General features: G+C 51.6%; 1 protein-coding gene and 1 pseudogene across 1 annotated transcript; both read left to right on the forward strand.

Moving 5' to 3' along the window:
* The first annotated feature begins 1,904 nt into the window (after positions 1 to 1,904).
* On the forward strand, positions 1,905 to 2,868 carry LOC137675550 (olfactory receptor 14I1-like; annotated as a pseudogene).
* Positions 2,869 to 11,944: 9,076 nt separating this feature from the next.
* Positions 11,945 to 12,904, forward strand: LOC137675540 (olfactory receptor 14J1-like). The gene has a single exon (XM_068421667.1). It carries the CDS (start codon positions 11,945 to 11,947, stop codon positions 12,902 to 12,904), a length of 960 nt encoding a protein of 319 aa, XP_068277768.1.
* Positions 12,905 to 13,932: the final 1,028 nt, after the last annotated feature.

Below are 13,932 nucleotides of genomic sequence, written 5' to 3' on the forward strand. Positions count from 1 at the left end.
GGACGATGCATGATGGCTGCCTCCTCCCAGGGACGGCAGCAGGGGTGCCAAGCTGGGTGTGCATACAAGGGTGCCCCAGGCACTAAGCAGGGTCCCTGCACCCCAGGGGTCTGTGTGTGAGGACAGGGACTCTGTCACCTGACAGGGTCAGGACTCAGCGTGCCCAGGGAGCTCCCCACGGCGCTGTGGGGAGAAGCTCTGCATGAAAGGAGTGACTCCCAGTAGGGCAGGGCAGGGTCTTCTGCTCTCAAGAAGGTGCTGCATTGGTCAGAGCTGCTCACAGCTCCAGATCACCCCCAGGGCACTTCTAAGGGTTCCTTCCTCCTTCTGACGACCTTTCTTTCAAGAGGAAAGCCCAGGCAGGGGTTACCTGGAAAGGAAGGTGCTTCCCTTGTCTTCACGCTGTGGGGGTGTACGGGGGAAAGGAGCTGCTAACTTTTGAGAAGTGACTGAGGCTCTTGAACCATTACCCAGCGTGATCAGTAGATCTGCTAGGAACCTCATAAAATGCCTCCGTCTACCCCTCAGCCTACAGACAGCAGCAGCATCACCTTTGCTGGCAACACCACGGTTTGTCTGATCTGCTCTTTACCGCCTGCAAGCAGGGAGGTGTTCCGAGGCAGTACCCTCCTACGGGGAGTTTTCTGTAGGGCAGAACTGAGTGCACAGACAGTGGGATGGGGGTCTCTCAGAATTTGCTGTGAGGAAAACCATGTGGGTCAGAGAAGCAGGTGGAAAAGGTCCAGGAAACAGAGAGGTTGACAGGGAAGAAGAACAAACTAATAATGATAATGTCATGGGAAGGAGAATTGGGAAAACTTCCTGTCATCCCCTCCAGGGCAGACACCTTTCTCTGAGCAAGCCCCCTTGCCTCCTCTTTGACCCAGCAAAGTCTCTGCCCTCATGGTCAGGAGGTACAAGGCCCCCCCTCTGCAGCCAGAGCTCCAGCAGAGTAGAGGTGCCTCTCTCCAGCCATGCGCCCATTTCCCTCTGCAGAACACAGGGGCTGAGTGCCACTGCCGTGCAGCATTGCTGTCTGGGAGGCTGTGTGCACGGCTCATTAAGGCGATGACTTTCTCAAGTGCCTTCGTCTCTCTTCTTGCCTCCCTCTGCAGAAGGATCGTGGTGTTGCTCCTTTTCCCACCTGTCTGTGCTGCTGCTGTTCCTACTCTTGGGCTCTGTGGGGTTGGGAGAGTTTCACACACCGTCCCTTCAAGCCTTGCTAGGCAGGGGTCTGTGTGGGAATGAGGTGCCCCAGCACCCTTCTAACCCATGGAGCTCCAGGAAATGTGGGTTGTGGACTTGGGAAATGAATGGCTGTCCCCAAAAGAGATCTCGTCTGTAGAACACTTGACCATTTCCCTGCAGTGTCCTGCCAGGCTGTGAGCTTGACACCAGACAGAGCTGTCTCATAGCATCTTTGTGATCTCTGAGACACCCATAAAGCAGCCCCAGAGGTAAGACTATGGAAATGGTGTTGAGCAGCTGTATCTGGGCAGCTGAAATGTGCCCTGCATGTCGTTGCCTAGAAGGGGAGTGTGGTGTCCACCCTCAGGCACCCTGTGAAAGAGGGAGAAGTTTGGAGATCCGAGCTTTGACTCCGGACTCTACTCTCAGCAAGGTCCATTTTCTTTTAAGGGGAACATACGACTGCGATCATCCTCCAACTGAAGCACATGCGAGTACAGGGCAGCTGCAAAGAAGACTGAAAGATAGACCAGCTGCCCTCAGCCTGCACCAAGTGACATTTTCAGAAGACTCCCCAGGTAGGATAGGATTATCAAAAAGAAAAAAAAACAAAATGCAAAATATAAAAAGATTTTCGTTTTCCTCCTTGAAAAGTCTGTCCTAACTTCTCACCGCCTTTTCCTTCTTCAACAGTGCCCCATGCCCAGAGGCAGCAGATGTCCAACAGCAACTCCATCACTCAGTTCCTCCTCCTAACATTTGCAGATACGTGGGAGCTGCAGCTCTTGCACTTCTCTCTCTTCCTGGCCATCTACTTATCTGCCCTCCTGAGCAATGGCCTCATCATCACTGCTGTAGCCTGCAACCACCGCCTCCACACCCCCATGTATTTCTTCATCCTCAACCTTGCTGTTCTTGACCTTGGATCCATTTCGACCACGCTTCCCAAATCCATGGCCAATTCCCTGGGCCATCTCCTATGCAGAATGTGCTGCCCAGGTCTTGTTCTTTCTCTTCTTGATCACAGCAGAGTATTCTCTTCTCACCATCATGGCCTATGACCGCTACGTTGCCATCTGCAAACCCCTGCACTACGGGACCCTCCTGGGCAGCAGAGCTTGTGTCCACATGGCAGCAGCTGCCTGGGCTAGTGGGTTTCTCAATGCTCTGCTGCACACGGCCAATACATTTTCACTACCCCTCTGCCAAGGCAATGCTGTGGACCAGTTCTTCTGTGAAATCCCCCAGGTCCTCAAGCTCTCCTGCTCACACTCCTACCTCAGGGATTTTGCCGGACTTGTGGCTAATGTGTGTTTAGTTTTGGGATGTTTTGTTTTCATTGTGCTGTCCTATGTGCAGATCTTCAGGGCCGTGCTGAGGATCCCCTCTGAGCAGGGACGGCACAAAGCCTTTTCCAAGTGCCTCCCTCATCTGGCTGTGGTCTCCCTGTTTATCAGGGTATACCTGTTTATCACTGGTATATTTGCCTCTCTGAAGCCCCCCTCTATCTCCTCCCCATCCCTCAATCTGGTGGTGGCAGTCTTGTATTCGGTGGTGCCTCCAGCAGTGAACCCCCTCATCTACAGCATGAGGAACAAGGAGCTCAAGGAGTCCATGAGGAAAGTGATTTCATGGATGTTTGTCAATAGTGAGAATCTTTCCGGCACTCTCCACAAATGACATCGTGTGTCTCAATGCAGACCTGTACTTTGCTGCTTTTTTTTTTTTATCCTTTTTTTTTGTAAGCAACCTGTACTGTTATTTACGGTTATCATGTTCCTACATAATCTTTTATATTCAGCATGCTCTCCTGAGAAAGGAACCCATCTCTCTCTCTCACCTGAAACCTGTATAAATATTTTTCTAACACTGTTTCAGAGCTGACTCTCTCAAAGCATCGCTGTAATAAAATGACATATGCCCCATGCAGTTCCTCAAGATTTGGCTGCTTTTCCAAAGCTGATGTCAACAAAAGGCCCAGGAATTTCACCCCAAAAGGGCTTGAGGAAAAAGTTTATTGTCACGTTGGTAGCTGTTACAGAACAAGGGCTGAATTTAGGACACATCCCTGTTGTCTGTTGACAGGGTGGAGATGGCCAGTGGTCCCTGAAATACTGCCATACTGCATTGTCCCAGTGTGTGACAGGGCTGAGGACATCCTCCAGGAGAGGATTCTGGAGCTGCCTGGAGAGGCCATGCCATATGTGTGGGCTGCGTGTGCCTGGGGTGGTCACTGACTAGAGCCCCACAAAGTGAGAGATCGCCCAAGGTGGAGTCATTCAAAGGAAAATCCAGGTATCTGCAGGGAAACAAAGATGGACACAGTCAACCAGGCACAGACCAACTCCAACAGGCAACAGCACCTTTACAGCCACCACAGCAACAGCAGCACTTACACCACTTACACAACCATGAGCAACACAACTGACCCCATCCCATTCCCCCTCTCAGGCTGATCTGGTGTGAAGTTTGCACGAGTGGTCCGTACCTTCCTGGCAGAACTTACCCGCAGTCTCACACCCCCTTGTGGTCCCTCCAATGTGGGCCTGGGCTTTGGGTCTGCACAGGCTCAGAGATATTACCCGCTTGGCTGTTCCAACCCTGGGTCTCTCCAGATCCTGTTGTCCTCCTCCTCCTTACTAGCCCCACTTAGAATTGACCAGCAAAGCATGTACATACACTCACACCCACATACACACAGCCCAAGAAAGGTAAAATGAGACAACTCATGGATTGAGATAAAGATAGCTTAATAGATAAAACAAAAGCCATGTACACAAGCAAAGCAAAATAAGGAATTCATTCACTGCTTCCCACCGGCAGGCAGATATTTACCCATTTAAGCAAAAGCAGGGCTTCATCACTTGTAGCAGTTACTTGGGAAGACAAACACCATCACTCCGAAGATCCCCGCTTCCTCTTTCTCTCCCAGCTTTTATTGCTAAGCGTGATGTCCTGTGGTATGGAGGATCGCTTTGGTCAGTTGGGGTCAACTGTCCCAGCTGTGTCCCCTCCATACTTCTTGTGCACCCCCAGCCTACACGCTACCAGGGCAACATGAGAAGCAGAAAAGGCCTTGGTGTTGTACAAGCACTGCTCAGCAATGACTAAAATACTGGTGTGTTATCAACATTGTTTTCATCACAAATCTAAAACACAGCCCCGTACAACTTACTATGATAATTAACTCTACCCCAACTGAAACCAGTATGATAAGCAGGACAGACCACGGTGATCAGGCATGGGGTTTAGCCAGACCAACACTGACCAGCCACTTCCCCACGGGCAGCTGGCCACTTGCACCCCCTCCTGCCTGCTCTTCCACAGGCTTCTTCTTCCATGATCCACTTTGATCCCTCCCTTTCTCTGCCCCAGTCTCCTCCACAATTTATAACCCTCAGGAATTATTTTTACCCCAATGGTCTCAGCTTTTCTCCATTTGTACACAAGTTTGATAGTTTGGATATCATTGCTTAGATCCTCTGGGACTTTAATGGCATCACTCATACGGCTTCCCTAGGCACTCATGGCCTTGTAAGACTTGACTGCCCAGAAGGTCCCCAATGCTCCCCTCTGTGCAGTTTGGCCACTTCTCATGTCTGCAGCCACCTGTGAGACCCAGTCGGGACACATGGAGCTGCCCACACTGCTGGTCCCTTCTCACACTGTTCTCTGTCACATCCCGCAATTTCTCATGCCACATCCCATATTTTCCCATGTCATGTACACGTGGCTTCAACCCAGGCCAGGGCCTCATGAGGTGCCCAGTCATCTCTCTGCAGCCTTCCCATCTGCTGTCCTTAATGACCTCATGATGCCTCCCTGCTTCTGGCCAATCACATTGCGTTTATGAGGTGATCTCACAAGCAACAGCCCAACCATGTTGTCTTTGCCTGCCTTTAGTCCTCTCCACTGCCTGAGCTGTCATCTGTGTCACACAGGGCTTTGTGATGCACTTGATGACATCACAGTATCTGCCTGCCTGACATAAGACAGTCAGGTTACTGCAATAGAAATGGCCTCACACTCCACCTCCCAGCCATGTCATCTTCACCTTCCTCTGCATCTCCCCTCTCCCAAACTCTCAGCACTGCTGGGTGGGTTTTCTGACACTCCAGGCGACATCACTGGGAGTGCCTCATCACCTGGCTAGCTGGGTTGTTTCCAAAGAAGTGACTTGAAAATCCACCTCCCAGCTACGATGTCTTTCCTTGTATCATCCTCTTCTGGCAACAGGAGCCACCTCCCAGCCAACCTCCTAGAGCCCTTCCGCTTTACCTGCCTCTTCTCTCCCCTTCCCAGCACTGTCATTTTCATTTCTGCTGAGCAGGTAGCAACGTGATCCCCCATGGGGTCTGCAGAGCCCTGGTGGGACAGATCGAGTGGTGGGAGGGCAGCCATCAATGGCAAGGGCTCCTCAGAAAGGTAGGCAGGCAGGTGAGGAGGTGGAGGTGAGCTCTGTGCAAAGAGGAGGCTGGTGTGCACAGAGCCTTCCCTTGGAGAAAGCCTCATGGTCATAGGTCCTCAATTACATGGCAAGTTGAACAACCCCACAATTTGCTGGGAGGGCAGCAGGGCTGGGCACAAGCAACCCGGGAGATCGCTGCAGGGTGTGGAAGACAACATTTTGACAGAGACAGTCCATGAGCTTACTGGGGCTTGTCTCCTACTGACAAACAAGGTGGATCTGGCTGGGGATGGGAAGGATGAGGGCAACCGTGGCTGCAATGACCATGAGATGGTGGAGAAATAGGACAACTAGCAGAATGACAGTGCAGGACTGCAGGAGATCTGATTTCTGTTTGCTGAGGATCTGCTTGGAGTGTCCTGGAGGACACAGTAGCTGTGAGTCCCTCTTGGTTCTTCAGGGACAATGTCCTCAAAGCCTAGGAAGAAGCCACTGTGATGTGCAAGGAGTTGAGCAGGGCCTGGCAAGAGGTCAGCGTGGATGAACAGGAACCCCCCTGACTTAGGAGATCAAGCACCACAAGGAAGTGCAGGGAGGCTGGAGAGGGAACAGGCTGCCCAGGAGGCAGAGAGACACCTGGCCTGTGGATGCAGGGATGGAGCCGGCAAAGCCAAAGCTCCGTGGTGGCTGGAAATGGCCATGCATGAGGAGGGTGCCCAGAAGGGCTTCTCTGAGTGTGTTGTCAGCACAAGGAAAGCTGCTGAGGGAACCCTGGTCCCAGTGGCCAGTGGGGCAGGGAACAGAGTGACAAAGACAGTATAAATACAGTAATTCAGAGAATCATGGAATAGTTTGGGTTGGAAGGGAAATTTAAAGGTCATCTATTTCACCCCCCCTGCAATGAGCATAGAATCATAGAATGTCCTGAGTTGGAAGAGACCCAAAAGGATCATCGAGTCCAACTCCTGTCCCAGCACAGGACAGCCCCAGAATTCACACCATGTGTCTGACGGCATTGTCCAAACTCTTCTTGAATGCTGTCAGGCTTGGTGCCATGACTGGTTCCCTGGGGAGGCTGTTCCAGTGCTCCACCACCTTTTGGGTGAAGAACCTTTTCCTAATATCCAACCTAAACCTCCCCTGGCGTATCTTCCTGCCATTCCCTCGAGTTCTGTCACTGGTTGCCAGGGTGAAGAGGCCAGCGCCTACTCCTCCACTTCCCCTTGTGAGGAAGTTGCAGACCGCAATGAGGTCTCCCCTCAGTCTTCTCTTCTCCATGCTGAACAGAGCTAGTGGCTTCAGCCGCTCCTCGTACGGCTTCCCCTCTAAACCCTTCACCATCTTTGTGGCTCTCCTCTGGATACTCTTTAGTATCTTCATATCCTTTTTATACTGTGGCATCCAAAACTGCACACAGTACTCGAGGTGAGGCCACACCAGTGCAGAGTAGAGTGGGACAATCACCTCCCTCAACCAGCTAGCAGTACTATGCTTGATGCACCCCAGGACATGTTTGGCCCTCATCTACCCTCATCCACGGCTGGGTAGATTTAGATTGGATATTAGGAAGAAATTCTTTACTGTGAGGGTAGTGAGACACTGGCCCAGGTTGCCCAGAGAAGCTGTGGATGCCCCCTCCCTGACAGTGTTCAAGGCCAGGTTGCATGAGGCTTTGTGCAACCAGGTCTAATGGAAAGGTGTCCCTACCCTTGGCAGGGGGGTTGGAACTAGATGACCTTTAAGGTCCCTTCCAACCAAAACCATTCTATGATTCTATGACAACCTCAGTAGCATATTGTCACACAGGACCCTGCAGGCAGCTCCCACTCCGTCGGGGACATTATGCCGCCTGTGTCCAAGAGTGCAGCAAGAAGTTGTCATGAAAGCATCATTCCTGTTTGACTGCAGAGATGATGAATAGAGTTGTTCCCTTCTAAGAAAAATCCTGTAATAACTTGAATGACCAAAGCAGGAGACTGTCTATGGATAGTTTGCTGCATTGGGTTCAATGGCCCAAAGAGGCTTCCCACCATCTAAAGGGACACAAGAGTGTTTCTGTCCCTTATACTGCTAGTCCTAAAGAACAGCATTTTAGAAGACATCTGACAGAGTCTGAGTGCCTTTCTTACTGGGATCATAACAGACCAGCACCTCATGGTGAGAAACAGTCTCTCAGCACCCTTGGATGCAGCCCCTCCGTTCCGAAGGACTGGTAAGGGAGTAGTTTGCTCAAGTAACCCCTGCCTTGATACCCATCCACTGCTGGTTGTTCTCCTCCAGAGTTCTGCCTCAAAGTACAAAGGCCTGGGAGACCTCACTGGGATAACTGAGGCAAAGACACAGAGTACCTCAGAACTTTCACCTACTCTTAATAAATGCAGCAGTGGTCCTACATTATCTCTTTCTTCTTTAACTGTTCCAGAAGTACCAAAACCTCATCTTGGTGCCCTTGAATTCCATTTTGAGTTTCAATTGAGTTTAATATGCACCGTTGCTGTGCTTGGACGATGCTGTCCTTGAAGACAAGATGTATCCAAGCACACTGTGAGAATTATTGCTCTTTTTATTGAATGTATCATCAAGAGCATGAGTAAAGATCCCGGTGTGATGTGCTTCATGTCCATGCAATGCCTGTAGCTACTGGGTAGAGAAGGGACAGATAATGCCCCCTGATGACGGTGGATGCTTTTGACTAATGTCATCAGTCAATGGCACACAGGCATCAAATCATGCTCTCCATGATACGCCTGCCCTGAATGGGAGTTGCATTCTTATAGGTCCTGTGTGGTCCATGCCAGCCCTGGGATCTCAGGTAGCTCTGTGGGCTTGGACTTGAACAGTAAATTGCGTCCCTGCCCTGAATTCTGTTAGGTCATGTGGGGATGAACATGGAACAAATGCCGTTATAGTCAGTGGAGATCTGGGAAATTCAGCTGATGGAAAAGAGAGAGACCTCGGTCTCTCTATGCTATGTGATTGCAGTCATTCATATGAACACCTGTAACAACTGCCATAAAGATAATGAATAGGAAGAGGTTCTTCTGGGCTTTGGGCATCAGCTGTCCCTTCACTTGGCCAAAGGAATTTACCATCAGGCTCATATATGACCCTGAGGTGATGCCCTGTCTCTATGAACTTCTCCATCAGAGCTTGCAGTTACCTGCATCTATCTTACACCACCTCTGGCACCTCTGATATCACCAGGATGTTGCATCTGAACACCTCGCTCCTGCATTCCATCTCCATTAATTAGCATGGGAGTTGAGAAAAGACAATCACATGAGGGTGCCTGTTTTGTGCACACCTGAAGACAGGCAAGAGGAATCCCACATGCTGGGGGTTTGTGGCAGGCCTGGGAGGGAGCTGAGTCTCCTTCAAATGCCAGGAATAGAAAGGCGGGATGAGATGCCTCACTTGACCCAGCTGAATCCCTTCCCTCAGCAGGGGTAAAGGAGATCCCTGCCTGTCACTGTCTGGGTGTCCCGTCTAATAATAACACCAGAAAAGGTGATATTTAGATGTAACACTGAGAGGAGAAATGACACTTCTGGAAATAAGTGTTTCTCCCCAGCTGAGGGAGCAAAATGCTGACGTTTCCTTCAGCCTGTTTCACAGCAGGTTCACCTTGACGCCAGGGACACCTGGAGGGAGCCCAGAGGGGGCAGAGAAAGTGCTGCCTTGGGCTGGTCCCTCTGCTGCTGAGCTGGGCTGGGCTCCTGGGGTGGAGGGAGCTGATGGCAAGTGGGCAGCGCTGCAGAGAGACAGCTCTGCCCAGGAGCAGCTCCTCTGCAGAGCGCAGCAGGGCTGAGGGCACTGCCTGCAGGCAGCGAGGGGAGAGGAGCCAGGCAGAGAGAGGTTAGAGGCAGTGTGGGGTGGGGAGGGAAGTGGAGAGCTCACTGCGGGAGAAATCTTACCAGTCCTCGACACGGTAAGTCTCTGTGTGAAGGGCAGTGAACCTGCAGTTTGTGGAGTGATCTCCTAAAGCTGGCACATCCCTCAGGCTATGGGATCTGTCATGAGGAATTCCAGTTTCTCTGTTGTAGAAGGTGAGGATGTGCTGCAAAGCAGGGGCTCCCTGCTGCACCATCAGAGGGATAGGGCATGTTGGCTGCCTTCTCCCAGGGATGGCTGCAGGGTTGTGATGCTGGGTATGCAGCCAGGAGTGCCCAGGACTGTCCTTGAGAGCAGGGTCCCTGCACCCCAGGGGCTGTGTGCTGGGGCAGGGACTCTGCTGCCTGCCAGGGTCAGCACTCAGCCTGCCCAGGGAGTTCCCCACGGCGTTGCAGGGAGAAGCTGTGGGTGGAAGCCAGAGAGAAGCCAGGCAGGAGAGGGTCCTTCTGCTCTCAAGAGGGTTCTGCATAGGCCAGGGCTGCTCACAGCTCCAGATCACTCCAGGACATTTCTGAGGGCACTTTTCAAGGGGAAGGTCAGTTCAAGGCAGGGATTACGTTAAAGCTAAGGAGCTTTTCTGAATCTGTTATCAGTTTCCTTCTCTTGGGAAATTGTGGGGAGAAATGGAAAAGGATCTCTCGTGCTTGAACGAATCACTGAAACTCCTGAGCTGTAACTTTGAGTGACCAGCAGCCTCTTAAAGTGCCTTCAGCAACTCCTCTGCCTATGGACAGCAACAGCATCACCTTTCTGCACCCATCAGGGTGTTTCTGACCTGCCCCTCTCCACGTGCAAACAGGAACCTGTGCCCAGGCAGTGCCCTGCAAACAGGCACATTTCTGTAGGGCCAAGGTGTGTGCACAGGGGTTGGGGTGGGGTCTGTGGGCACTGACAGGGAAAACATGGCACAGGGAAACACCTCCCAGGAGAAAAATCTCCAGGCAGCAGGGATATGATTTAGGAGTGAGAGGAAACTTAAAATAGAAATGTTGTGGGAGGGAGAATTCAGAAATCCCCATATTATCCCCTCCAATACAGATCCCTTCCCCTGAACTCCCTTGCTTCCTCTACCATCCAACAGAGCCTCTGCCCTCAGGGCTGTGGGGTCCAGGACATGAACCCCCTCCTGTGCAGCCAGAGCTCCAGCAGAGCCGTGGTGCAGCTCTCCAGCCACGTGCCCAGTTCCCTCTGCAGAGCACAGGGGCTGAGAGCAGCTGCCTGGCAATGCTGGTGTGTGGGAGGTGGCGTGCACAGCTGGGTCAGGGTACCACTGTCCTGAGGGCCCGGCTGCCTCTGCCCTGGCCTCTCCCAGACACACCCTCACTGTATTTTCCCTTGTTTCTCCCCTTGTCTGTGTTATTGCTGTGGTTATTTCATTCTTGCTGCCAGGCTCTCCGGGGAGGTGGAGTTTGAGCTGCAGAATCTCACACTGATCTTGTGAGTCCTTTCATGCAGGTGTGTCCATGGGAACAAGTGTCCCCACTGTCCTCTAACCTGTGGAGCTGTGGGCAATGCAGCCTGTGGGGATAGGGAATGAGCTGAATCTCCCTTAACCAAATGCCATCATTAGGACACTTGTCTGTCTCCTTGAGGTTTCCTTCCAAGTTGTGATCTGCCTTCAAGGATACAAACCTGTCCCATAGCAGCTTACTGTTATCTGAACGACCCACGGAGAAGCGCAGAAATGCTATGACAGAGAAAATGCTGTTGGTTTTGTGAAATGAGCCATGAGTGTTCTGGGCTAAATGTGGGCTACTGATATCTTAGGAAAGGGTGAGCCATTTCATGGTCTGCAGTAGATCCCTCTGCTCTCAGCAGTGTCTTCTGGCTTTTCAGGGTAACATGGGAGTGTGATCGCCCTCCATCTCCGAAAGGTTCAAGACCAAGTCATCTGGGAGCAAGACAGAAGGACACAACAGCTCCCTTCCCTCTGCACTAAGCCACAGGCAATCCTCTTGCCTTGCAGGACTCCTTCTGTTCTCCCCGAGTGTAGCAGAAATGCTGAGGTTTTCTGACAGCCAAGAACACTCTCCAGGGGAAATGGATGGGAGCTGTAAAAAAAACACCCTCTGAAACTGCTTTCTACCATCCTGATACCTTAGCAGTGGGAGTGCAGGTCCTGAGGCCCTTCTGCGTTAGGAGTGGTTTCATCTGACAAAGTCAAACACCATCCCTGGCTCCTACCCTCACTGTTCTCATGAACCCACTGCTGCAGAGCAGGGCTGACTCCTTGGCAGCCAATGGGCAGAGGCCCTGCTTCTCCAAACACACTCATCCAGCACCAACAAGTGCTTCAGGCATGGAGCTGAAGGAAAGTCTCCTAGAAAATGAAAAAGTGGTGTGTGTTTAGCAGAGGGGGTGTCTGTGGGAATTGGCTTTGATTTTGCTCAGAAAGGTCTCCCCTTTACTTGTCACTGTCAGTCATTTTGGACAGGTTCACATGCCTGGAGGGAGCAAATGTCCAACGGCAGCTCCATCACCCAGTTCCTCCTCCTGGCATTTGCAGACACGCGGGAGCTGCAGCTCTTGCACTTCTGTCTCTTCCTGGGCATCTACCTGGCTGCCCTCATGGGTAACAGCCTCATTATCACCGCCATAGCCTGCAACCACCACCTCCATACCCCCATGTACTTTTTCCTCCTCAACCTCTCCCTCCTCGACCTGGGCTCCATCTCCACCACTCTCCCCAAATCCATGGTCAATTCCGTCTGGGACAGCAGAGACATCTCCTACGCAGGATGTGCTGCACAGGTCTTGTTCTTTGTCTTCTTGATCACAGCAGAGTATTCTCTTCTCACCGTCATGGCCTATGACCGCTACGTTGCCATCTGCAAACCCCTGCACTACGGGACTCTGATGAGCAGCAGAGCTTGTGTCCACATGGCAGCAGCTGCCTGGGCCAGTGGATTTCTCAATGCTCTGCTGCACACGGCCAATATATTTTCACTACCCCTCTGCCATGGCAATGCCTTGGACCAGTTCTTCTGTGAAATCCCCCAGATCCTCAAGCTCGCCTGCTCACACTCCTACCTCAGGGAGGTTGGACTTCTTGTGGTTAGTGTCTCTTTTGCATTTGGGTGTTTTATTTTCATTGTGGTGTCCTATGTGCAGATCTTCAGGGCCGTGCTGAGGATCCCCTCTGAGCAGGGACGGCACAAAGCCTTTTCCACCTGCCTCCCTCACCTGGCTGTGGTCTCCCTGTTTATCAGCACTGCAGCATTTGCCTACATGAAGCCCCCCTCCATCTCCTCCTCATCACTGGATTTGTTGGTGGCAGTTCTGTACTCGGTGGTGCCTCCAGCAGTGAATCCCCTCATCTACAGCATGAGGAACAAGGAGCTCAAGGAGTCCATTAGGAAACTGATTTCATGGACATTTTTCAAGTGTGAGAAATTTACCACCTCTCTCCGCAAATGACTCACACAGCATCTGATTCCATCCTTCCTTCTTTGTTCGGTATTTTTAATCATTATATTTATCACTATTGCTGTTATTGTCATTCATAGTTATTATGTTCCCACAGAAATGTCTTCATTTGCATCACTACACCTCAGACATGTACCTACTCTGTGTCACCTGCTTCCCTTATTAAAGTGTGTCTAACAGTGGCTCAGAGCTGGCCTCATTCATAGCATCTCTGTAATAAAATGGGATCCACCTGGTGCAGTGCTTTTCTCCAAAGAGGCCTGAGGAACTGCACCCCTGAAGTTCCTCTTCCTCCATGTGTTCAGGACTAAAAAGCTTACTGTCTTTTTGTGGCCTTTTAGAGACATAGGACTGGATTTAGGAGTCACCTGTCAGTGTCTGGTGACAGGTAAGATGGTAAGTGTAGCTGAGGGATGTACCCAGGGCTTTCCCACAGGTGACACTAAGGACACCCATCCTCTAGGAGGGGAATCTGGAGCTGCCTGGAGAGCAGGGTGGTTCTCCAGGGTCAGCGTGTTCCTGGGGTTGTGCTGGGATGGAAGAGGCCAGCAAAGATGGGGTCTGGGGCCTTAAGCACAGGACATGTGCAGAGTCCTGTGGGCACTCTCCAGTTTCTCCCACCTGTCTAGAGCAGGAATTCCCAAAGAGGGACACACTAGTCCAGGCGTGGCCACACCACAGCTCACTGAAGGGCAACGAACACACAAAATATCTGGGTGGCCATGCTCCTCCTAACACATCCCCCTGGGCAGCTGACATTTTCCATGGTGAGCTTGCACGTCTGGCTCCATGGTGTCCTTCAAAGTGCCCAGGCCCTTCTCCTCAGGGTCACCATCAGCCAGTCAGGTCCCTGCCAGACCTGGTATATGGAGTTATTCTTCCCCCTCGATGCAGGACTGGTCACTTCTCCTTGTAAAACTTCAGAGGTTTTTGTTGGCTAAATCCCAGAGTTTCTCAAAGTCCACCTGGGCTGAAGCTACATTTTGTCAGTTAATGTTTCCATGCAGAGGGCTCACTCT

Source organism: Nyctibius grandis, chromosome 34, assembly GCF_013368605.1.
Source record: "Nyctibius grandis isolate bNycGra1 chromosome 34, bNycGra1.pri, whole genome shotgun sequence".
In the NCBI taxonomy this organism is placed as follows: Eukaryota; Metazoa; Chordata; class Aves; order Nyctibiiformes; family Nyctibiidae; genus Nyctibius; species Nyctibius grandis.

What these genes read in the sequence shown, in the direction of transcription:
- LOC137675540 (XM_068421667.1), top strand. Translation starts at nt 11,945, where the DNA reads ATGTCCAACGGCAGCTCCATCACCCAGTTCCTCCTCCTGGCATTTGCA.